General features: G+C 42.6%; 1 protein-coding gene across 1 annotated transcript in view; it reads left to right on the forward strand.

Annotated features, from left to right (window-relative positions):
• The window catches only part of Stard7 (StAR related lipid transfer domain containing 7), a 25,716-nt gene extending 1,194 nt beyond the window's left edge, over window positions 1-24,522 (forward strand). Inside the window, exons 2-8 of the mRNA XM_028892716.2 lie at window positions 9,447-9,655; window positions 9,929-9,978; window positions 13,080-13,190; window positions 13,270-13,352; window positions 13,863-13,962; window positions 20,958-21,042; window positions 22,660-24,522. Coding sequence (XP_028748549.1) covers window positions 9,447-9,655; window positions 9,929-9,978; window positions 13,080-13,190; window positions 13,270-13,352; window positions 13,863-13,962; window positions 20,958-21,042; window positions 22,660-22,844 — 823 coding nt within the window. The 3' untranslated portion in view covers window positions 22,845-24,522. The remainder of the gene's footprint in view (window positions 1-9,446; window positions 9,656-9,928; window positions 9,979-13,079; window positions 13,191-13,269; window positions 13,353-13,862; window positions 13,963-20,957; window positions 21,043-22,659) is intronic.
• The last annotated feature ends 1,137 nt before the right edge of the window (window positions 24,523-25,659 follow it).

The following is a 25,659-nucleotide window of genomic DNA, read 5'->3' on the forward strand; positions in this document are numbered from 1 at the left end:
GTTCCCTCCTCTCTACCGGAGAGTCTGTTTCTTCTAAATATTTTTAAAACAGAGAGAGAACCTGTTTTACGTGGGTGTTTTTTTTTTTTTTTTTTTTGACATTAAAAATGAGAACAGAGCAGTAAAGTTTATACTGTGGCCTATTTGGGATACATAACACCCAAATGCCAACAGCAGTTTGTACAATACTGAATTGAGAACAAATGCTAGTCCCTCTTAAGAACGGAGACTATGTTCCTAGCTAGAAAGATGGCTTTTAAAAAGGTCGAGTCTGTTCAGGGTCGAATGGCTGCAGACAGAAGATGAATTTTATTTTGTTTGGTTTTGTTTGAAGCAGGGTTTCTCTGTGTAGCTCTCGCTTTGTAGACCAGACTGGCGTCAAACTCAGAGATCCGCCTGCCTCTGCTTCTGAGTGGAATTAGAGGCGTGCGCCGCCGCCGCCTGGCACACACAGAAAAAAAAAAAATGACTTTTATAAATGCAGTGTAAAATTGTAATCACAAACGATTCTGTTTATAAGAACGTTGAGGAATGAAAACATAATAGCTATTTTGGTAATTCTTCTCTGTTTAGTCATTTGCGCCCCTCCTCAGTTTTTTGAGCTAGGATCTGTGTTTTTTGCCCAGTCTTTGAACTTTTAGTTCTCCTGCCGCAGCCTTCCCAGTGCTGGGATCACAGGTGTGTGCCATCACGCTTGGAGCTGCAGCGTGTTTGTGGTTTTTCTTACGTGATTTGGATTCTGTTTAATGAGGAAAGAATGGTCTAGCTTCTAGCCTTTCAGTGCTTGAGAACCTCTTGCGGATGGGGTCTGGTGGCACGTGCCTTTAACCCTCATTTGGGAGACAAGCAGGAGGACTGAGTTTGAAGTGAGGCAGGTCTGCATGGTGAGGTCCAGGACAGCCAGGGCTACATAGAGAGATCCTGTCTCAAAAGGAAAAAAGAAAGAGAGAGAGAGAGAGAGAGAGAGAGAGAGAGAGAGAGAGAGAAGAGAGAAAGAAAGAAAACATCTTACCAAATCCAATCTTAGTTTTTTTTTTTTTTTTTTTTTTTTTTAAATTTCTTTTTGGTTTTTTGAGACAGGGTTTCTCCATGTAGTTTTGGTGCCTGTCCTGGATCTCACTCTGTACACCAGGCTGGCCTTGAACTCAGAAAGATTTGCCTGACTCTGCCTCCCCAGTGCTTGGATCAGAAGCGTGCTCCATCACCACCTGGCATTAGCAATCTTATTTAACCTTTTGAATCATTGCTACATCAGACGTAGAAATCATTTTGTTAGTATCTCCCCACCCCCACCCCTGACAGGCTCTTAGTCTATAGCCTAGGCTGTCAGAAACTCACTATATAGCCTACAGTGGCCTCAAACTAGGAACAGTCCTCTTGAGTGCTGGGATTACAGGTATGAGCTACCATGCCCAACAGAAATAAGATTTCTCTTTTTATATTTTTATTACATTTATTTATTTGGGTGGGGGGGTGTTGCTCTTAAACACTGCAGCCTTTGTGTGGAGGTCAAAGAGCAATTGTGGGAGTTGTTTCTTCTGTCATGTGGGACCCTGGGATCAATCTCAGGTCCTCAGGCTTAGGGACCCCACCCCCACCCCAGCCATCCCTGGTACTTCAGATCTCTCAGTGCTTGTTTAGTATTTTCATCCAGTTGGCTTCTTAAGCAAACTAACTTTGTGGACTATTATTACTGGTGCTAGCTAGCTGGTGTTCTGTCAGACTGGGGCAAATCCCATGGAAAAATACAGTGTTTTTTTTTTTTTTCTAAAGTTACTGAAACAAAAAGAGGAAGGATGTTAGGAAATATGGAAATAAAGGGGGGAAATGTTCCATTAACCTCAATTGAAAAAAAGGTACAATCCACTGCTTTAAAAGTTTGAGTAATTCTGTTAATGAGAAATGTGTGCTAGTAAATTTTCACGAGGATAATTGGTCATTTTCCCATTTCTTTTGGGGGTGTTTAGAATTTATTAAACTTTTCAGTGTGTTATAAACTAGTGAAAAATCCTTCTGGCTTAAAGGAACTTAATGACCAGTCACTTTGGTGTATCTTACAGACAAAACTCTTATGTCAACAAAACAACATCAAAGGGACTTGAGATTTGTTGAATTGTCTGTTATTTTACCATTAACTACTTGTCCCAAAATACCATGAACTACTTTATGTCTTATTTCAAGAGATGTCTCAAATCCTTAAGACTTAAGCTGAAAAATCCTTAATTCTGTTTTTGTTGTTGTTTCCTTTTTTTTTTTTTTTTTTTTTTTAAGACTGGGTCTCACTATGTAGCCCTGGCTGTCCTGGAACTCACTATGTAGACCAGGCTGACCTTGAACTCACGGAGATCTACCAGGCTCTGCCTCCCAAGACCTGGGATTAAAGGCCTGTGCTACTATGCCGAGCCAGAAGTCCCTAATGTCATCAGTAGTTTGGAATTTCAGGAGGCTTTGGTAGGTGAAGCAGTTATGTTGAAATCCTTACTTGCAGGGGTGGCCCTACCAGAATTACTTTTGGAGTCTGTGGTAAGGGCAGCACCCCGGCTGAGTCATGTGTTGGTATGCTTACTCTGTTTTCAGTGTGTCTTCGGTTTCCTTACTCTTCAGTCTATCCCTTTTCCAAATACTGCTTTGGAGAGAGGAACGCATAGACTGGCTCTCCTTGATCCTTGTACTAATGTAATCTGCTGATTTTGTTACTATTTCAGGAGTAATCTCTAATGCCCTTTCCTCTCTCTCTTATTAAGTCTTCTTAGATGGGAAGATTTAGACACTTATCCTGCCCCAACGAGATTAGACACATAGGAAAGAGGTGTTTCCTTTCCTCCCATGCTATCTATGATACTCTTTGTGCTCTTGTGTGCTTTGTCAGTTTCATTAGCATTTGGAAGTTGAAACCCTTCAGGGCAGTAATGGCCAAGTCTTGCTCTATCATTCATAATTGTGCTTTTCCAAGAGTACATGTATACTGGATGCTGTAGCCCAGCTGGCTTTGAACTCACTATGTGGGTAAGGATAGCCTCTTGAGTGCTGGGATTACAGATATATGCCTCTATATATGTGGTTTATGAGGTGCTAGGGAGTGACTGGGTACTCACATGTTTGTGCGTGTATGTTGGACAAGAATTCTATTAACTGAGCTGTGTCACCAGCCTTAGCCCCTGTTAGTAAGAAGTTTTACTAGGGATAACAATTTATGCTTCTCTCTCAGGAATGGAGCTTGGTATTTAAGAATGCATTTTTATCTGGGCGGCGGTGGCACATGCCTTAAATCCCAGCACTCGGGAGGCCAGCCTGGTATACAAAGTGAGTTCCAGGGCAGGTACCAAACTACATGGAGAAACCCTGTCTTGAAAAACCAAAAAAGAAAAAAAAATACTGCATTTCTAAAGAACATGTCTTTTTTTTTTTTTATTTATTAAAGAACATGCCTTTTTAATCCCAGCACTCTGGAAGCACAGACAGGTAGATCTCTGTGAGATAGAGGCCAGCGGTCTACATGGCAAGTTCCAGGACAGCCAGGGTGCCATAGAGAGACTGTCTCAAAAGAAGAAAAGAATGCTTTAATCATCAAGAACAGTGCCCTTACTTGTTGCCAGGCCGGCTGGAATTGTCCTCTAGGCAGTTGGTGCTGTGACTGTGCTCTTGTTCTCTTCTGCAGATCTAATTGCCTGCCGTTAGTAAGATGCTGCTATATTTCTATACTTAGACCTTTGCAGGGCTGGCCTTGAGTTAGTCTGCAACTTCCAATTTAAAATTTTCAAAAAATGATGAAGCTTTCCCCCGCCCCCAAGACAGGGTTTCTCTATGTAACCCCAGCTGTTCAGGAACTCAATCTGTAGACAAGGTTGGCCTCAAACTCCCAAGATCTGCCTGTCTCTGTTTTCTGAGTGCTGGGATTAAAGGCATGCACCACCATGGTTAGACTTGAAACTATTTCTGTCAAAACATTCGTACTGGTCAAGGTTCTTGGGTGTAAATAGTGAAAATGCTCTTGGTTAACTCAAACCAAAAAGAAATGAACTAGCTGAGTCCTTGTTAGCTGGTTGTTGAGAACATTGGCAAGAGTACAGGCTGGCCCAGAGAATGGTCAAGGCTTGCTATAGGGAGTCTTCATGCAGCTGCCTTGTAGGGATTTTCACTTTTTTTTTTTTTTTTTTTACCCTTTTACAATACCATTCAGTTCTACATATCAGCTATGGATTCCCTTGTTCTCCCCACTCCTGCCCCCTGGGATTTTCACTTTTTTGTTGCTCTAGACTGCCTGATGAGCAATCTGTAAACCTCCTGGGCCTTTGCCCCTCCTAGAAATCCTAAACTTAAATTAGCTGTGCTTAAATATGAGAGGTGGAGACATAAATAGGCAGGGATGTAAGGCAATAGGATGTAAGGCAATAAAATGGCAAATATCCCCCTCCCTTTGTGGGGGTTTGAGACAGGGTTTCTCTGTGTGTAGTAGCCCTGGCTGTCCTGGAACCTGCTCTGTAGACCAAGCTGGCCTTGAACTCACAGATACACCTGCCACTGCTTCCCAAGTGTTGGGATTAAAGGTGAGCACCACCATGCCCAGCTCTCTCTCTATATATATAATATAATACAATATTTTAAATATATATATATATATATATATTTTACCTAAGTCTAAAGTTTAAAACAATCTAATAACTTGGAATTCTAGAGATAATAAGAACCTTTAAGAAAAGATGTCTTATGGTATGTACTCACTCATAAGTGGATTCTAGATATAAAATAAAGAACAATCAGACCACAACCCATAGAACCATGAAGGCTATATATATAGCATGGAGGTCCCTAGGACGACTGTGGCTTATAATAAATTTCGGTTTTACTCAATTATTGAAAAAAAAAAAAAAACCAAATGAATGGAAACACATGAACTATTAACCAAAGGCTGAGGGGCCCCCAGCTGGATCAGGCCCTCTGAATAGGTGTGACAGTTGATTGGCTTGATCAGTTTGGGAGGCATCTAGGCAGTGTGACCAAGTCCTATGCTCATCGCATGAGTTGGCTGTTTGAACCCTGGAGCTTATGTAGGGACACTTGGCTCAGTCTGGGAGGAAGGGACTGGACCTGCCTGGACTGAGTCTACCAGGTTGATCGCAGTCCTCGGGGGAGGACTTGTCCTGGAGGAGGTGGGAATAGGGCGTGTGCTGGGGGTAAGGGGAGGGGGTGGGAGGGGGAGAATAGAGGAACCCGTGGCTGATATGTAGAACTGAATGGTATTGTAAAATAAAATAAACAAAATTAAAAAAGAAAAAAGAAAAGATGTCTTACTGGTTGGTGGTGGCACACACCTTTTTAATCCTAGCACTAGAGGCAGAGGCAGGGTGTCTCTGAGTTCGAGGCCAGCTCTGCAGAGCTAGTTCCAGGACAGCCAGGGCTACATAGAGAAATCCTGTCTCCAAAAACCAAACCAAACAAACAAAAAGAAAAGATTTCTTCACTTTACATGAATTAGTTGGTATACAATTAGTTGGTATTAGAGCTAGGACTGCAACAAACCTCAAGGACTGTTAAATTGCTCAAAAATTTAGTGTTGGATTGCCAGTAATTTAAGTTTGAATTAGTTTTTTTTTTTTTTTTTTTTTTTAAACATCATCTTATGTAGCCCTAGTTGGCCTGTGGTCTAAAATGATCTTGATCATTATAATCCTTCTACCTCAGTTTCCTTATGTTGTGGCGTATGCCATTTGCTCCCAGTGTGTTTTAATATAATATTTTACTATAAAAATTTGAATTACTGAGGTCTACTTCTGTATTTTCATTTACTCAGTTTATTCAATAAATATTTGTTGACTGTTTACTCTTCCCATAGAGATACTAGGAGTTGGTGAAGAGATTTGTAGTTTAGTTAAGGAGACAGATATAAAGATTTATTATAGTATACTGTGATTTGTCTCTGAGGAGATAAAATATGTCATTAACTCTGTAGGAGTTATTTCAGTATGTTAGTAATTGCCGTTTTCCTTAGTCTTTTTTTTTTTTTTGTTGTTGTTGTTGTGCAGTCCTGGGGATCAAACTCAGAGCTTGCATGTACTACATAAACATTCTGGAATTGTGTGTGTGTGTGTGTGTGTGTGTGTATGAGAGAGAGAGAGAGAGAGGAAGGAGAGACAGGGTCTTACTATGTAACGAGCTGGCCTCAAACTTTCCATCTTTCTGACTGCCTCCCAAGTGCTGTAATGCAGGTCAGGTGTGTTCGGCCACACCCAGGGCTGGTGGCCTGAGTTTTGAATTGCACCCTTTTATGTGCAGCCTAGTCAACCAGCAGGTTTTCTTTCCTATTTACTATTTAAAGTTATTTATAAAAATAAAAATAAATAAATAAGTTATTTGTAAAATACAAGCCATGTTTTTCTTTGACAACTTCAAACATGTATACAGCGTGTCTTGATCATATCTATTCCAACCTCTGCTGTCCTGTTTCCTCTAGAACCTCCTAGAATACCACTTTCCCCCATAACCCACTAATCTAGTTAGTGCTGCTTGCCATGTACATAATTGTGAGACCATTCACCAGAGCTTGAGCAACTCCAGAAAAAAATGGCTTCTCTTCCCCCAGCAGCCATAAACTGCCAAAAGCTCCTCAGCTAGGATTGGGGCTTCTTGAGTTCCTACCCTATCCATGCTGGAATGTTGCCTGGCTTGATCGTGTGCAGGTTACCACAGCTGTTAGGAGATTATGAGTAGAGCAGTCACGTCCTGTTGAAAACAGCATTTCTTAACTTTCTGAGCTTTGTGTTAGAAATAAGTCGTGAGTGGCAAAGAAAGAGACCACCACTCTAAGTGTCTCAACAGTAGAATTTTACTCCTCATCAAGAATGCACTGCTTATCAAAGCAGAAGAGCAGGTACACTGGGTCAGGAAGAGTACACGGTTCTTGTATTCTTAACACAGTTGGCAACTGTATCTTCTTCCCGCTGACTGGGGTCCAACCTCATAGTCTTTCCAGATCGGCGTGTGTGGAATGGAAAAGGGTTTACTGATCCAAGGAGAAAGGGTCATTGCTGTGAGGGGAATGGGGTCACGGTTCAGGCTGTTAGGTTCTTGGAATGCAACAGGAGCCCTTGTGGACTGGGCAGGGAAGGACCAAAACATTTGCATTTAGGTGGGGAAAACAGAAAAGACTAGTATCTAGTGTTTCTTACACTTAGACATTTAAGGCTGAGCACTCAAGTTGCGTTTCTCAGCACTTTGAGTCTCTAGCTAACTGCCGCCCACTGTAAAAGCTGCTCTGACCAGACTGAGAGCAGCACTGCTCTGGGTGTAAGCACAAATAGTTACCATTTAGCAAGACTGAGTGGTCAATTTCCCCAAGGCCTATGTGCTCCCCAGGAGCTTTTGACCAGTTTTGTAGTATTGTGTTAAAAAAATTAATCATTTTCATAAAATGTTTCAGATATAAAAGGTTTAAAGAATCAAAGATATTAAATATAACACTTAAGAAATAAAACCAGGCCTAGATGCCCGCAACTCAGCATTTGGAAGGCTGCAGTAGGAGAATCAGGAGTTTGAGGCTACCCTCTCTTAAAAATAAAACAAGCAGCACTGTCTACAACCTAAAAAAATTACAATAGAAATTCTGTGCTTTTGTGAATTTTCCTTACCCCCAGAGAATGCCCATAATCCTACTTTGTTGGATATTATACCAATTAATGTCTTTATTCTTAAGCATTGATCATCAAACAATCATATAATCATGCTATGTAGTATCACATTTTAGGATTTTATAGCCTAAGCAAAGTAATAAGACTGAATCCAACAACATACAGAATTAATTTAATATAGCACATTAGTGGAATAAAAATACAGGAGCTGGGATGTAGCTCACTTGGTAGAGGGAACATGCACAAAGCCTAGGAGTAATTACCATCACTATATGAACCATGTATGATAGCACAGTCCTGTAATCCCAATATTCAGGAAGTGGAGACAGGAAGATTAAGGTCATCCTCAGGTACATATTGAGGCCAACCTGCGCTACATGAGACTCAGAAAAGAGAAAAAAGGGTCTGGAGAGATAGTTCAGTGGTTAAGAACACATGCTGCTATTCTAGAGGTCCCAAATTGAGTTCCCAGCATCTACTTTGGGCACCTCACAACCCCCTAAAACTTGCTCTAGGGGATCTGATGCCCTCTTCGGGCCTTTGTGAGGACTAGACAAATATGTATATACACACATTGAGACAAGGTCTCTACTGTGTGGGAACCTTAAAGTCACAGAGATCTGCCTCTCCCTCCCAAGTACTGGGAAAGAAAAAAAAATAGAGAAAAAACTTAGAGAAGTAGCATTTGGCTAATTCTTCCTCATGGAGAGATGACTTCATGGTTAAGAGCACTGGCTACTCTTCTCTTCCAGAAGATCTGGGTTCAAGTCCCAACCCCCACATGATGACTAACAGCCATCTATAACTCCCGTTCCAGGAAATCCAGTGTCTTCTTTTGGCCTCTGAGGGTACCAGGCACTCAAGTGGTACATAGATAAAAATATGGGCAAAAGTACCCACATATATAACCTTTAAAAAAATAAAAAGCACTCAACAGATTGGGAATTAAAGGGAAATTCCTCAGATTTATAAAGGGCATCTAAAAATAGCTCACAGCATGCTGAGAAAATGCACCTCCCCGCTAAGGTCATCAACAAGACAAGCCACTGCTCTCCCTCCCTCCTTTGAAGGGTGTACTAAAGCTTATAGCCAGGGAAGTTAGGGAAGAGAAAAATGAAAGGTACCCAGACTGGAAAGGAAGTAAAACTACAGCAAATGTTACCTTGTGGATTGAAATACCAAGGGATTTTTAAAAACTGTTAAACCTAATAAACTGTTCACGCTAATTTATAGATTTATAGTTTCTGACCTGCCTTTAAGACCTGCCACTCCTGGACTTGAAGTGCAGTTATGTGACAGGAATAAGACATCTACACATGTGTACTGTGCATGCAAAGTAAAAATACCCAAAATAAATAAATGTTAAAATGCTTTAAGTTATTTGAGGCTATGTGCCAGGTCTTGAACACTTTTTTTTTGGGGGGGGGTGTGTTCCGAGACAGGGTTTCTCTGTGTAGTTTTGGTACCTGTCTTGGATCTCACTCTGTAGACCAGGCTGGCCTTGAACTCAACAGAGATTGGCCTGCCTCTGTCTACCAAGTGCTAGGAATAAAGGCGTGTGCCACCACCGCCCAGCCACTTTTTTTTTTGTATGTTTTTACAACCAGTCTGAGATATTATTTTGTGCATTTTATAGATTTAGAAATGGAAACTGGTTAAGTAATTATTCTAATTGCAGGTGTTAGGCTAGCGTTCAAGCTTAACAATTCAGATTTTATTTATGGTCATTGAGATAATATGCTGTTTCCTACCATACCTCTCGTTTTGTAGGTCTTTGGACACTTTATTTCATGGACATCGTGCCTGTTTGTGTCTTTCCAGGTCCATTAATGAGATGAAGCGGTTGGAGGAAATGTCAAATGTATTTCAGAGTTCTGGAGTTGAGAATCACCCTCCTGAACCAAAGACCCCCGCAGAAGGGAATGAAAAGTCGAAGGACAAAGAAGAACCATGGGAAATGGTGATGGATAAGAAACACTTCAAGCTATGGCGGCGCCCAATTACAGGCACCCACCTTTACCAATACCGAGGTGAGCCATGCCTGCCGCCTTTGACCTGTGCCCATAGTGCCCAGGCATGCAGCGCTTGGTTCCTTGTGCTCCTAAACCATTCTGTCCTGGCTCCCTTTATTTTGTTTATTTTCCTCTCTCAGATGACAAGCTTTTCCTATTCTTTCTTGATACATGTTCTCTCTGCCTTGCTTTACTGCTCCTGGGATGGTTGTAGGTTTTGATCTTGCCTTTGAGACCTGTCAGTCTAGGGGACAGAGCGTGGCAAGCCCCCCTCCCCTCTTGTCGTTCTAGTTTTTGGAACATACACAGATGTGACGCCTCGGCAGTTCTTCAATGTTCAGGTGAGTTCATTTTCTTTCCAGATTTGGAGCTTCCTGGCTCCATGAATACCTATAATCACAGCACTTGGGAAGGTAAGGCAGGAGACTTGCTGCAAGTTAGAGGCAAGCCTGGGTTGTATAACAAATATAAGGCTAGTCAGAGCTACATAGCAAGACCCTGTCCCAAGAGTTAAAACAAATAAATGAATTAAAAGCAATAAAAAAAGGTTGAGTGTGGTGACACATTCCTTTAATCCTAGCACTTGGGAAGCAGAGGCAGGAGGATGGATCTCTGAGTTCAAGGCCAGCCTGGGCTACATGGCTAGTTCCAAGACAGGCAGCCAGAGCTACATAATAAGGACCCTGTCTCAAAAAAAACAAAAAATAAGTATACAAAGTACTAGGCTGCTTTATGGCATTTTCAAACATAATTTGTTTTGCTGGTCCTCTTCCTCCCCTCCCTCTTCCCTCTGTCCCCTCTTGTATATCTCTACCCCTAGTAACCCCTTTCAACTGTGACGTCACACGTGTTCTGTTGTCTTCCCCCTGGTATCATGACTTATATATATACTCACACCCACATATTATACATATATGAACATTAAAAGCTAGGATCTGCATATGAGAGGCATTTGTCTTTCTGAGTCTGTTACCTTGCTTAATATAACTTCCAGATTCTCCATCTTCCTAAAAGTTTTATAATTTTATTTTTTTTTTTATGGCTGAATAAAATTCCATTGTATGTAAGTACCACAGGTTTACTATCTGTTCATTTGGTTTAATTTTTTTGCTTTTGTGAATAATACAACAGTACACATTTATAGTAAGAGATATTATATAGCCCAAAAGTGGTGTGGCTGGGTGATATGGTAGTTCTATTTTTAATTTTTTTTGAGAAACTTGCATATGATTTTCATAATGGTTGCACTAGTGTATAATTACACTAGCAATGTAGAAGGGATTCTTCTTTCTCCACATCCCTGCCATCCTTGTGTTGTGATTTTTGCCAAGCTTTCAGTAACTAGTTTGTTGGTTAAAATAATATAATATCCACTAATGCCAAGCCTGTTGGAATAGGCCTGTGGTCCTAGCTATTTGACTGAAGTCTTCCTGGGACATAGTGAGTTCAAGACCAGCCTGGTCAACTTAATGAGCCTGTCTTAAAAAGTAAAAACAGGACTGGGAAATAGAACATTGCACAGTATGTGCTCTGGGTTGAATCCCCAGAACTGCAGCAACAATACACCCACCCCTAAGGATATGCAGGTGTGCTTTGACCTAGGCACTGTATTTCATTAGTGTTGTGTTTTGTTTGTTGCATACTATACGTCTGTATTTGAAGTTCCTTAGTTACTTGAGATGCTAAAAGATGAGAAATATTTCCTGAATTTCTATGCACCAGAGATCTGTTCATACTTTAAGACTTTCTTCTGTTTAAAGTAATTTAGAGTTATCTTTACACGTTATATGCTGTGTTTTCTCCACACGTTTCCTTTTCTTTTTACATTTTTTATTTACTGTGGGAATGTGAGGCTTGTGAAGGCCAGAGGACAACTCTGTAGTCCTCACTTCTCTCCTTCCACCCTTACGTGGGTTCTGTTATTGGATTCAGGTTGCTAGGCTTACATAGTCAATGTTGTTGCTGTGATAAAACTCTTTGTCCAAAACAACTTAGGGGAGGAAAGGGTTCATTGCAGTTTATAGGTTATAGTCAGTGACTGGGGGGAGCTGGAACAGGAACCCTGGAAGGATACTGTTTATTGGCTCTCTTCCAGGCTCATGTTCAGCCAGCTTTCTTATATAGTCCAGGACCACCTTCCCTGGGAATGATATTGTCCATAGTGGGCTCTGTCCACCTAGTCACTTAACAGTCAAGACAGTCCCCCATAGACATGCCCACAGGCCAGTCTTACCTGGACTTCCCTTTCTCAGGTGACTCCAGGCTGTGTCGAGTTGACAGTTAGTTAAAGCTAATGACTACAGGTGGGAAACATGGTTACCCTTTGGACCATCTTGACAGCCCCATCCCACAGACATTTCTATTGCATAGTTTTTGTGTATGTGCCTACATATACACACGTGACAATAGGAACTGAACATGGGCTGTCAAAACTTGCTAGACAAGTACTCTAACCACTGAGCTGCATCTTCAGTCCTTTTTTTTTTTTTTTTTTGAGAAAGATAGTCCAGTGTTGCCTTGAACTTTTCATCTTTCTGTCTCCACTTCTTGAATTGCTGGTATTTACAGGCATGTGCCCCAAATGTCTGGTTGCATTTTTAAGACTCCCTGCAGGGGGCTGGAGAAGTGGCTTAATGGTCGAGAGCACTGTCTGCTCAGTCTGACAACCCAAGTTCCCAGCAGCCATGTGCTGGCTCATAACTGTAGCTCTAGTCCCTGGGGATCTAAAGCACTATCTTCTGGCCTCCATGGCCACCAGGCAAACATGCTGTGGTGTGCAGACAGGCATGCAGGCCAAACATTGTACACATACAAGTTAAAAAAATAAATTCCCTCACAGGACTTGGGGAATGGTTCAGCAGGTGAAATGCTTGCTGTTCGAGCATGAGTTCAGATCCCTCTGTCACCCATGTAAAAGCTGAATATGTATGGGAGCATGTTTTTGTAAGAAACCCCAGCACTGGGCAGATGGGGGCAGATGGATCCCCAGAGGTTGCTGACCAGTCAGTGTAGTGAGAGAGCCCATCTTAATAAAATAAATCCATCACTCAAGGAGACAGAGGCAGGTGGATCTCTGAGTTTGAGGCCAACCTGGTCTACAGAGTGAGTTCCAGGACAGCCAGGACTGTTCCACAGAGAAACCCTGTCTCGAAAAATCAAAACAAACAAATAAAATACAGTGGAGAAGACACCCAGCATTGACCTGGTATATACATGCACAGATGCACACATGAACATATACGTATCTATACACACACACAAACACACTCACACTCACTCACCTCAATGTATGTAAGAATCATAAGAGAAACATCTAATGAACAGCCATGCCTCTAAATGTTGGCACTGTTGTTCAATTACTATTTCTCCATAATGTCCTTAAGTCAGAGATCCAGCCTCCAGAGAATCTTCTGCATCTCTGTTTGGATCTTCCCTTTTGCAGCTGGACACAGAGTACAGGAAAAAGTGGGATGCTCTTGTGATCAAGCTGGAGGTGATTGAAAGAGATGTCATCAGTGGTTCTGAGGTTCTTCATTGGGTAACGCATTTTCCTGTGAGTACTTTTACTTTGGCTTTATTTCCCTCAAGTCTGTAATGCAGAACACTAATCCTGCCCCACCCCCTTTCTTTAGTATCCAATGTACTCGAGGGATTATGTTTATGTCCGTCGGTATAGCGTGGATCAGGAAAACAATGTGATGGTCTTGGTGTCACGGTATGTATGACTACTGGAGCCCTCATTCAGCTCCATTGGCTGTCCTTCTGTACCCTTAAGCTTGCCTTCACTGACGCCCTGCAGACTTACTAGCAGCCAGTTCCCATTCCTCTCTTGTCCCTGCTGGAGAATAGGCGGATCTACCAGGAAGGCTGAACGAATACTTTCAAGCTTTTGCAGGGAGGTGGGAGTGGGTAATGAGGATACAAACTAGAGCCTTACTCATGCTAGGTAAGCATGGTACTGCTGAGCTATTGCTCTGAATTTAAGTTTTGATTGAGTTTTGTGAATTTCTTAATGCTAGTGATTTTAAAAGGGAAAACTAGAAATACAGCCTGTGAACTATGTGTTATAATATCAAAGGCACTTATTTTCACAGCCTGGGTTGTATTCATTCATCTCACTGACTGCTTGGCTTTGTTGAGTCTTGCCCACTCCCTACCACACACCCCAGCTTTGGCTCACTGGCAGTTAATGCAAAGACAGTCATCCTCCTCTTCCTCCCTACAGTGCAGTGGAACACCCCAGTGTGCCAGAGTCTCCAGAGTTTGTCAGGGTCAGATCCTATGAATCCCAAATGGTTATTCGTCCTCACAAGTCATTTGATGAGGTGAGTTTTACCGCATATTAGAGATGAGTGCTTTGAATTTTTTCAAGGAATGTCTTTTTCTGAACTGGGGAGAGGGGAGTTGCCAGAATGCAGTATGCTGGAAAAAGGTATGCATAAAGATCAGCCTGGAACTTGTTAGATATATTGTGGGCCCTGGTCTCACTTTCTTGTTATTTCAAGGATGGCTAGAAAATACTTTAAAATATAAAGATTTAAATTTAATAAATCTCTAAAATAAATAAATTCTGGTTGGTGTGGTGGCACATACACTTAATCCCAGCACTTGGGAGGCAGGGGTAGGCAGATTTCTGTGAATTTGAGGCTAGCCTGGTCTACAAAGTGAGTTCCATGTTAGCCATGGCTACGCAGAAACCCTGTCTCGAAAAACCAAAAATAAATAATTAAACAAATAGATAAATTCTGAATTTTAATTCCTATTTAAGGAATTCTAAATACCACAAACAAGTGACTTTATTGTGACTTGTTTTTGAGACGGTCTCATTATACAGCCCAGGCCAGGCTGGCTTGGAACTTGGTGTGTAGTTCAGGCTGACCTCTAACTTGCAGTTCTCCTGCCTCTGCCTCCCGAGTGTCAGATCAGGTGTGAATGTCTGCACCTGGCTCGTTTGTCAGTTCTTCCTGTTTTCTGGGCTGGTGGAGTTTTGTTCAGAAAGTTCTTGGTTGTGCTAGTATCTTAGGTTGTTTTCCTCTAGCATTTTCAAAATTTTGGGTCTTCTATATCTTTATGTCTGTCTACCTACCTATCTATCTGTTTTTAGATAGGGTCTCTACTTAGCCCTGGCTGTCCTGGAACTTTATATATAGACCAGGCTGCCCTCAAACTCAAAGACATTGACTTGCCTCTGCCTCTCAAGTGCTAGGATTAAAGGTGTATCTACCGTGCCCAGCTTGAGTAGAATTTTGTATAGGGTGAGACCTGAGGTAGTAGTTTCATTCTTGTACATGTGGGTATCCATTTTTCCTAACACTGTTTGTCAAAGAGGATGTCTTTTCTCCATGGCATGTTTTTGGTATTTTTATTGAAAATCAGAGGATGGAAGCTGCACGGTTTTATATGTGAGTCCTTTATTCTGTTCTTGTGCTAATACCATGTTTTTGTTAATATGGTTCTGTAGTATGATTGGAAATCAGAGACCATGTTAACTCTGCCATAATTGCTTTTTGTTTATGCCCAGGATTGCTTTGGCTAATTGGTTTTTTTGTTTTGCTTTGTTTTTTTGTTTTTTGCTTCCATACAAACTTTAGGGTTTTTCTTTTCTACTTCTATAAATAATGTTTTTTTGGGGGATTGCATTGAATATGTACATCTTTTAGTATTTATTGTAGTCGTTCTTCTCCCCACTCCCTAAGGCGTGTGTGTGTGTGTGTGTGTGTGTGTGTGTGTGTGTGTGTGTGTACACACGTACATGTGCTCGCGAGTCTATGACCATATATGCACAGAGGCCAGAGAAAGACATAGGTATCATCACTCTTCTTTCTTAATCCCTTGAAACAGGATCTTTCACTGAACCCAGAGCTCTTTGGTAGGCTGATGGGCCAGCAAGTCCCTGCGATCCTCTTGTCTCTGCTAACCCTCTCATCTCATCCTTTAGTACTGTGGTTACAGGCACACATACCATGAACTTTTTTACTTGGGTGCTGGGGATCTGAACTGAACTCCTATGGCTGCTATGGCTGTACATTTTAGCCATCTCCCCAGCTCCATGTAGCCATAACCATTTCACAGTGTTCTACTGGTCCATAAACATGGATGTGTTTCTATCTTCTATTGTCCTTTCCTATTTGTATCTCCCCCCGTCCCACCCTTGCTTTTCCTTGCCTTACTGCTAGATAACACTTTGAGCACTATACTGAGTAAAAAGAGACAGTGGTATAGAGTTTTCTTTTTTGTTAATGTTCTTATCCACTTTTGGTATCAGGATAATGTTGACTTTATAGAATGAGTTTGGTAGTGTTCCTTCTCTTTCTGTTTTATGGAGTAATTTGAGGTCTGAGACTCACACCTAGGTCTCTGCAAGTGCTCTTAACCACTGAGCCATCTCTCTAGCCCTTCCTTTAAAAATTTTTTGTGTTCATCTATTGTGGGTGATGGGAGGCATGCAACTAGCCCTAGAGAGACTAAGGTTGTCAATCTTGACAAGTGCCTCCACCTACAGACCAGCTGTCATGCCTCAGAGAATTGTCATCTATTACCTTAGTTGAGATGGGATAGAAGACCCACCCTGAATGTGGGCAGTACTGTTTCATGGGCAGACCAGTGAACGGTGTTAAGAGTGAATGAAGAAAGCTAGTCTAACAAAAGCAAACAGGCAGCAAAAAAAAAAAAAAAAAAAAAAAGCCAGGCAGCCGTGGCACACGCCTGTAATCCCGGCATTCAGGAGGCAGGCAGATCTCTGTGAGTTCGAGGCCAGCCTCGTCTACAGAGCGAGATCTAGGACAGGCACCAAAACTACACGGAGAAACTCTGTCTCAAAAAAATAAAAAACAAACAAAAAAACAAAAAACAATCCCCCCCCCCAAACCAAACAAAAAAACTAAAAGCAAACAGGCAGCATGGGTGCATTCATTTCTCTCTCTTCTTGACTGAATATGGTGTAACCAGCTCTCTCAAAGATCCTGTCTATGGGGAATAAGATAATTACACGAGCAAGAGACTAGCATTTTTAAATACACCCTTCTGCAGAAAGGGATGCCAGTGTAGAGAAAGGGTAAAAATGGCTGGTGTGCTGATTTGGTTTAAGGCATTGTGGTGGGTTTTTTTGTTTTTTGTTTTTTTTTTTTTAAGTTTTTCAAGACAAGGTTTCTCTGTGTTGCCCTGACTGTCTTAGAACTCACTTTGTAGACCAGGCTGGTCCTGAACTCACAAAGGTACCCCTTCCTCTGAAATTAAAGGCGTGTGCCACCACCGCCTGGCTAAGGCAGTGTTTTTAAAGTTCCTGATCACAAGAAATTCCTATCTTCCTATCCAGTAGTTCAGGATTTGCCCCTTCCCACATTTCTCATCCTATTAGTTTAGGATACAAAGCCTTATCTAGTGAATAAGTTGGGGGCTTGAAACTATCCACTTTTCTGATCAGGGGCTCTGTCACATAGGATACCGCCTTTAACTTCTCAATTCTCTGTTTTGAGACAGCCACCAGCTAAGAGGCAAGAAGGGCCCAGCCCCTCCTGCTTATTGTAACTGAACTCTTGGCAGATCTCTTAGTGAAAACAGACCATAATTATTTCTTACAGTTTCTTCCTCTCTTTTACTTATTTTAAAAAGCCTCTTTTCAGATTTGCTTTTACTTTTGCTGTTGTTAATTTATTGGCAAGGGGAGGTAATCCTTCAAGGGCCATGATTATTATCACATCAGGAGCTGTATTCTTAAGTATAAAAGTACAACATTGTCCAACACGCATGACACAAGAACCTGCCTTCTCTGTAAGTGTAATTTTTTTTTAAGTTTATAGCATCTTTTCAGGAAATATTATATACTATACAAGCTATTCAAGTGATACAAAGTGAAAACCAGTTTTCAGTATCTTTTTTTTTTTTTTTTTTTTTTTTTTTTTTGGTATTTTGAGACAGGGTTTCTCTGTAGCTTTGGCGCCTTTCCTGGAACTCTCTCTGTAGCCCAGTCTGGCCTCGAACTCACAGAGATCCGCCTGCCTCTGCCTCCCGAGTGCTGGGATTACAGGGCCGCCACCACCTGGCCCCTGTAAGTGTAATGTTAAGTGTGATCCTGTTCTCTGAAGCCATTTGGCTGATGGCATCCAGCTGGATAGACACTCTTTTAAGGACATCCTTGGCATAATTGATAAATCCTTACTTATTAATTTAAAAATTTTAAATTTATGTGTATATTGCCTGCTTTGTCCTTATTGCACTGTCTGTGTACCTGTTGTCCGCAGAGGTCAGAAGAGGGTGTCTGACCTGTGAGAATGGAGTTACAGGCGGTTGTGAACCACCATGTGGGTGCTGGGAACCAAGCCCAGGTCCTCTGGAAGAATAGCCAGTGTTTGTAACTACTGAACCATCTCTCCAGCCCCTCATCAGATTTATAACAAGTGGTGATGAGGCTTTTAGTTACACTAATCACGGAGCTAATAGGAAAAGAATGTTGAACTTTTTTTTTTTAACCTGAAAACTATTCTGTACAATTTTACTTTACTTTTTTTTTTCTTTTTTAAATAACATACCTTAGATTCCAAAAGTTAAGCAAACCAGGGATACCATCAGGAAATGGGGAACCTTGAGGCTAGATTGGTTCAATCATTCTTCTTTCTGAATTCTGGACTAGAAGTATTCTTTCAGTTAGAGGCTTTTGTTTCACAATAACACAAGCAAATGATATGCAGCATTTATCACAAGACAGACGAACTGAGACAGCTCTGTCCTTTATGTAATGAGGTTACAAATCCTCTTTAGGATTGACTTCTTTTTTTTTTTTTTTTTTTTCGAACTTTCTCTGTTAGCTTTCGCCTTCCTGAATCACTTTGCAGCTGCCTCAACTCACAAGATCCCCTGGCTCGCTCCGAGTCTGATTAAAGCGTCCCACCACCCCCTAGGATTGACTTCTAAAGCCCCTGGATGACTCCCACATTTCTCTCTGAGCTTCCCTTTTGGTACGGGAGCCTGTGTGGTCGGCTTCTCGAGTGGGGACTAGTTGATCCCGGCTCTTCCGCAGCCTGTACAGTTGTGTGGCAGCCAGGAGTGTTTGTGAAGGATTCTCTCAGGTGTGCTGTCGTCTCTGCAGGTTTTCATCAACACCACATCCTTAGGCTAGAGCTCCTGACCTGCAAACCCAAAGGTGTGCCTGTCATTTTGTGCTTAGGATACTCAGCCATGCACAGCACATTGAGTTTTAAAGCCACCTGAAATAGGTCTTGACTTTGTAGTTTTTCCTACCAGCTCAGTTCCAGTTAGGCTGCTTTGTAGTAAACAAATAGTAATGTGTTTGTGGGGCACCACATGACAGTGGCATGGCTGTCACCCCGGGCATTTACTGTTTCCTTGTATATCTTAGCCTTGTCTCTTAACTGGAACACAGAGGTGGTGACTGTGCTGTAAGGACAGTGGCAGTTACCTTCCTGTCCATCTGCATCTCTGTAGTGCAGCTGGTGACCATCCTCCACATCCCTCTGTCCCCTCAGATCTTTATTTTCTACTTTGGGATTTGAGGTAATTGCTTTTTAAATTTTATTTTGTTTGATTATATTATAAAAGTCAAGCATTTATTTCTAAAGTCAAATCTACACATAAGGATATTCAGAGAGATTTAGATTATATCTCAGCACATTCTACTTCGCTTCTTCCTACAGAGATCATTCTCTTTAGTGTGGCTTCCTATTTACAGTATAACAGTAATAGATGAGACTCCAGGTCTCTTGACTTCCCAGGCTCGGTGTTTTGTAGATGGAATAATTTCTTAAAGTGTGTGGGTGTTTTCCCTGCTTGTATTTCTGTGTACTATGTTCATACCTTATTCTCTTGGAGACCAGAAGAGGGTGTCAGATTGCCTGGCACTGGAGTTACAAATGATTGTGAGCCACTACGTGAGTGCTGGGAATTGAACCCCTGTCCTCTGCAAGAATAAATGCTCTCAACTGCCGAGCCATCTCTAGTCCCACAGATGGAATAACTTAAAGTTTTACTTGCAGGATCTCATTTTGTCATGTAAGCGGCCTTTGATGGGTCTGGTTGTGTTTGTATCATGTGGCTTTACCTCTCCTTTTGCACACTTCCACAGTGCTCAGTGGATTTTTGTTAGGGCACCTTTCATTTTTTCCTCAGTCCTGCCTATTGAACCCAGGACTTCACACATTTGAGGCAAAGGCTCTATCACTGAAGTGTAGTACCAGTTAGGGCAATTTAATCTTCAAAATCAGAAGCTCTCTGCAGCAACTAGAAAAGTGCCAGACACAGCAGACACTGAGTATATGCTGAGAAAATGAACAACAACTTAATAGTATACTTGGAGTGGGGTGGGAGGGTAGGTTTTGCTGTGTGTGGCTAGAGCATTTGCTCTTCAAAGAGAACACAGCTGCTCCAGGCTTCTCTTGGGGTCAAGACATTTTGTGTTTTGTTTGCTGTGTAGTCTAGTCTCCTACCTCTGCCTGACAAGTGCTGGAACTACAGATGTGTGCCATCATACCCAGCAGCATCAGGACCCTTTAATCACCTCAGTAATCCTGGGTCTTTTTTGGTATTAGGTATGAGAGGGCTGAACCAAAGAACAGTAGGTATGTAGGCCTGGTGGTCAGATTTCCCTTTCTCACTTCTGTGTCCAAGCTGCTCATCTGTAAAGTGGAGGAGGGGAGTGCATTATAGGCTGCAAGGACCTAAGGCAGCCCCAGCTGCAGAGTCGAGTGTTCTGTAAACAGTTATTATTAGTACTTTGAGCAAAGCAGAAGGTGAGACCTTGAAGTTGTAAGCATTGGACATCTGTATTGGGGTTACAAGGCTACGCCCACGTTTGCAGATTTGCTAAAAAGGCCTTCAGGACTCAGCAGATGGTGTCCTCCTAGCTATTTAGGACAGTAATGTAGTAGGGGTACATGGTGGCAGCATTACAAAGGGAAAAGACACAGAGTAGTCTTGAGGCTTCCTTCTCTAGCACCAAGATGCAACCATGTGTTTAATGATTTGACTAGCAACCTGTTAGAGACTTGGTGCTGGAGGTTTCTCTAGAAGCTGGTTCCACAGCACCGTCTATTTAACATGTAAGCTTTGTACCTCCATGAAGAAAAGCATCCTTCACAGAGTTTACATGATATTTGTTATGATTTGGGCACAGGAAACTTCATTTATCAGGACCAGGATGGTCAAGGGCCCTTATGTGAGCAGCAGCCTCTAGGCTTTGCTGTCCGTTTCTTTGTGCATACGCTGTTGCACTCTTCACTGCAGTCCTGGGTCATGGTTATTCTGTACTGGTTGTAGAGTTTCTGTGAGAGATCCAGAGGCCCTCATCTCTGCTATTCTTCTTTTCCAGAATGGCTTTGATTATTTACTGACATACAGTGACAATCCCCAGACAGTGTTCCCTCGCTACTGCGTCAGTTGGATGGTTTCCAGTGGTAAGTAGGAGTCTGCATAGGGGGCCTGAACCTGAGCTGAACCATTTGTTTTTCTGTCTTAATAATGGCAACAGGAGGGTTGGTACTTACATTTTGTAGTCATGTTGGGGGAGATTTGAACAGTCTTCCCATTTTATCATAGCCTCTAAGTGGGATTTGAAGGGTTAAGCACAGGAGTTCCAGGAAGGATTCTTTCTATCCAGAGGAGTTTTTAAGACACTCATTTAGATGCCTTACATATAGATGTGCGTATTAATGTATTTACAGTAGTCCTGAATGGCTAGGTTGGTGGTGTACACATTTGTAATCTCAGTAATGTGTACAGGAGCTGAGTCAGGAGGATCAAGGCCAGCCTAGGTGACATCTGGTAAAGCCAAAGTGTTGAAGGATATGAGATCTGGCCAAGAATACTTAGTTGTGGGGCAGTTACCTAGGGAAATGGCTATTACCTAAAAGGCTGCATGTCATAGTCGTAATCACACCCCCCACTTTTTAAAACCTTGTCTTAGAAATCATTCTCACATGAGTTTCATTGTTTTGGTTTGGAAATTTCTTTTGTATTGTTTTTGAGAAGATCTTGTGTAACCCAGTCTGGCTTTAAACTCTTCCCCCCACCCCGTTTTTTAAGACAGGTTTTCTCTGTGAAACAGTTCTGACTATCCTGGAACTCACTCTGTAGACCAGGCTGGCCTCAAACTCAGAGAAATCCGCCTGTCTCTGCTTCTTGAGTGCTGGGATTAAAGGGGTGTGCCACCACCGCCCGGCTTGGCTATAAACTCTAGATCCTCCTACTCCAACATCTCAGTGCTATAATTGTGGGTGTACGGTACCATGCCTGACTCCCCATGTAGTTTACTTCCTTCTGATGCTCTAGCGCTTCCTTGCCCTCGGGAGGGGGATGGGAATTAGATATGTCTGTTCATTTATCTGAATTAAGTGACAGTTGTTGTGACTTTGTCACTAAGTGGTATTTTAATCACCTAAAAGAGACAGTTGGGGATTCAGTGGCCTGATGAAAAGATCAGAGTTGTGGTAGCTTTCACAACCTATGCAGAGGGAAGCATTCTGGGAGGCAGATGTCACTCATGGATTTTCATCAGGCTGTTGTTTGCTTACCATTAGAGAGAATGAGCTCTGTTTTTAAGCCTGTTATTAGCTTGTATGGCAACTGTTCTAGTTTGCTTTCTGTTGCTCTAATGAACACTGTGAACTCCCCCCCCAAAAAAAAAAAAAAGCAACTTGGGGAGGAAAAGGTTTATTTCACATTACAGCTTATGTCCATCATGAAAGGAAGTCAGGGCAGCAACTGAAGTGGAGGCCATAGAGGAACATTGCTTACTGGTGTGCTCTTCATGGTTTGCTCAGCCTGCTATTTTGTACAACCTAGGACCACCTGACTAGGTGGTATAGTACTGTAGGTATAGTACTGCAGTGGGCTGGGCCCTCCCACATCAATCATTAATGAGAAAATGCCCCCACATACTTTCCTAGAGGCCAGTCCTACAGAGACATTTTCTCAACTGAGGTTCCCCTTTCCCAGATGACTCTAGGTTGTGTTAGGTTGTCGAAAAACTAACCGTCACAGCAGCTTGACCACATTCTTCTGTGTCCTCATAGGCATGCCAGATTTCCTGGAGAAGCTGCACATGGCCACTCTGAAAGCCAAGAACATGGAGATCAAAGTGAAGGACTATATCTCGGCTAAGCCTCTGGAAATGAGCAGTGAGGCCAAGGCCACTGCTCCGTCCTCTGAGCGGAAGAGTGAGGGTAGCCGTGGCCCAGCTCGGATTGAGTATGCTTAAGGGCCTTTGGGATAAAGGAGAGACGGGCACTTCCGGTCCTGCCTTGCTCCCTCAGCTCTGCTTCAGGACAGGGACGAGTCACATGTATTGGAAGACGTCTGCTGTAACTGTCAGTGGGAGAGAATTAGAACTGGAGTTAGATTTCATTTGGAGCCCTATTGCTCTTTACCAAACAGAGAGGGCCATGACATCATGGAGTCGTCGTCGTCATCGTGTTCTCAGGCCAACTATTGTGAAATCCGGTATTATGCTGAGCTAATCTGGAGCAAACCTCTCACTTTAGGCCAGAAGGGGATGACTCCCATCTGCCTCCTCCGAGAAGCTTCCTTGCTGACATTCCAGATGCCACCGTTGATTGTGCAGCCCTCTGGATATCCTTCGGTTCTCTAGGTCACTGGGAACTGGTTGGCCCTGGGCTCTCACTAAGGGTCACGAGGAGTGCTCTTGGTAACAATCCTTTGGTGACGTGAACACTGGCTGAGCTAAGTGCCTTGTCCTCACCTCGCTTTATCATTAGAGACATGAAGTTTGTACCAAGGGATCCTTACCCCTGCAAAATACCATGACACCGACTCACCCGACTCAAAGCAGTTTCCATCCTAACTGGCCCTCGGTGTTGATGGGCTGTGCTCGTTGGACCGTGGCCTCTGCCATAGCCTTAGCCCATTTGCCAGGAGCACCAGAGACAGACCCGTTTAGACAGGAGCTTTCTATTGATGCCGCCAGTGTTTTGATAGGGTCAGTGGAAGTGTGCACAAAACTTCTCACTTCACAATAACTAGATTTCTTTTTAACCCTGTAGCAAAGTGGAGTTGCAGATGAGAGCACAGCTCCTTCGTAGTCTTACTTGTTCAGGCGCTATTTTCCCGCTGCAGGTCGACTGGGCCTCCTGGAGGGCTCAAGGTAGTGGATGGTGGTTGCATTTCCTCAGAACTTTCAAAACTAAAGCTGCCATGTGGGCCAGCAGATGAAGTCTTGCCCCATACCAATATGGTAGTGATGTGGCTTATGTGACCCTCTTGACCCTCTAAAGCGTTTCTCTCCAGAGCTGACACAGAAGTAAGGCGCACAGTTTGGATAAATAAGATTACAACCAGATGATAGGGACCTGGCCTTGCTGGTTTCTTTATTGTGAATAGGGATCAAGTTTTAAATTTTACCCCCCCCCCTTTTTTTCCTGGAGTTTATATAGCTGCATTTTTCTTTTCCTTTTTTTCCTGCTTGCTTCCCTGTTGTGTTGAAAAAGGAAACTAAACCCAAGGTGAACTTAACCCTTTTTAAAAAAATGTTCTTGTTGCCTACTCAGTTCTGTGCCAAGGAAACCACTAACTCCCCCAATGTTCTGTGTCTTCTCAATTGTTGGCAGAGTAGAGAGATGCATTGAGCAGTCCCAGTGTCTTTCAGTGAGCATTTCTCCTTCTCCCCAGACCTGACGGAAACCTTTTCTCTGAATTTAGCACCTGTAGCTGAATGTGTGTAAGTGTGTGTGTATGCGTGTGCGCGCGTGCATGTGTGCGTGCGTGCACACTGGGCTGCAGGGACTAAGCAGTTGTGGTTGCCCTTTGTTCTGACTTAACGGTGATTTGACTCTGTGCAATTACTTGGTCATTATAATGAGTTTGCTCCTAACTGTGATGTTTTTATCAGATGTGTGAATAAATGCATAAAGATTGGTACAGAAGAGTGTTTGTTTGGACACACAGTGGGGAAATTGTGCGTGTTGGGCTCTTTGTCATCCTGATCACAAAGTTGGCCTAGGGCATTGGTGAGCTTTGTTCTTTCTTGGCAGGTTGTGATGATACAAAGTTAGCCTCCTTGCAAAGACTGTGGCCCCTAGTGGCCAGCTTGGGAACTGCTATCCCTCCTTTTACTCTAGCCTACGCTTCATCTTTTTCATCTTTATCACCGTACCCCTCCTACTCTCTTCTTCTGGCCAGAGAGTAGGAAGCAGGCCATGGGCTCCTGCCAGCCAGTTACAGGCTTCCTCAGAATACCCATTGGTACGTATGAAACGGCCACTGATTTGGTTTATCATAGTTTTTGAGCCCATTTTTCTGTAAGTCCTGTAGGTTTGTGTTTGAGTATTTTATCCACTTATTTATTTACCCATTTGTTTATTTTATATGTGTGTTGGCTAGTTTTGTCAACTTGACATGGGCTAAGAGTTATTGGAGTTGATTCTCAATTAAGAAAATGCCTCCATAACATCAGGCTGTTAATTGATGTGGGGGGAGCCCTAAGCTGATGGTTCTGGGTTCTATAAGAAAGCAGAGGGCTGGAGAGATGGCTCCATGGTTAAGAGCACTGGCTGCTCTTCCAGAGGTTCTGAGTTCAATTCCCAGCAACCACTTGGTAGCTCACAACCATTTAAAGTGGGATCTGATGCCCTCCTCTGGCATAAAGTCATATATGCAGATAGAGCCCTCATATACATAAAATAAATAAATCTCAAGTGTAGCACGAATCTTAAAAGGTCTTATTAATAAAATCAAACCTGGTCCCATTTATTGGGGTGAATGCTGGAAGCTCAGAGAAGCAGAACAAGCCACAGCCACCTCACCTTGCCAGTTCCTCAGCTGATCCTGTTTCCTCAGACTGGAAGCCTCTGAGTCCTTATCCAAATGGATCTCAGCTGAACTGTGCTGCTCAAAAGCCTAAAAGCTTAACCAGGCTCTAGTTCCTGGTTTTCATGCTTTATATACGTTTCTGCTTTCTGCCATCACTTCCTGGGATTAAAGGCGTGAGTCACCATGCCTGGCTGTTTCCAGTGTGGCTTTGAACTCACTGAGATCCAGGTGGATCTCTGCCTCCCAAG

Source organism: Peromyscus leucopus, chromosome 4 (genome assembly GCF_004664715.2).
Source record: "Peromyscus leucopus breed LL Stock chromosome 4, UCI_PerLeu_2.1, whole genome shotgun sequence".
Classification (NCBI taxonomy): domain Eukaryota; kingdom Metazoa; phylum Chordata; class Mammalia; order Rodentia; family Cricetidae; genus Peromyscus; species Peromyscus leucopus.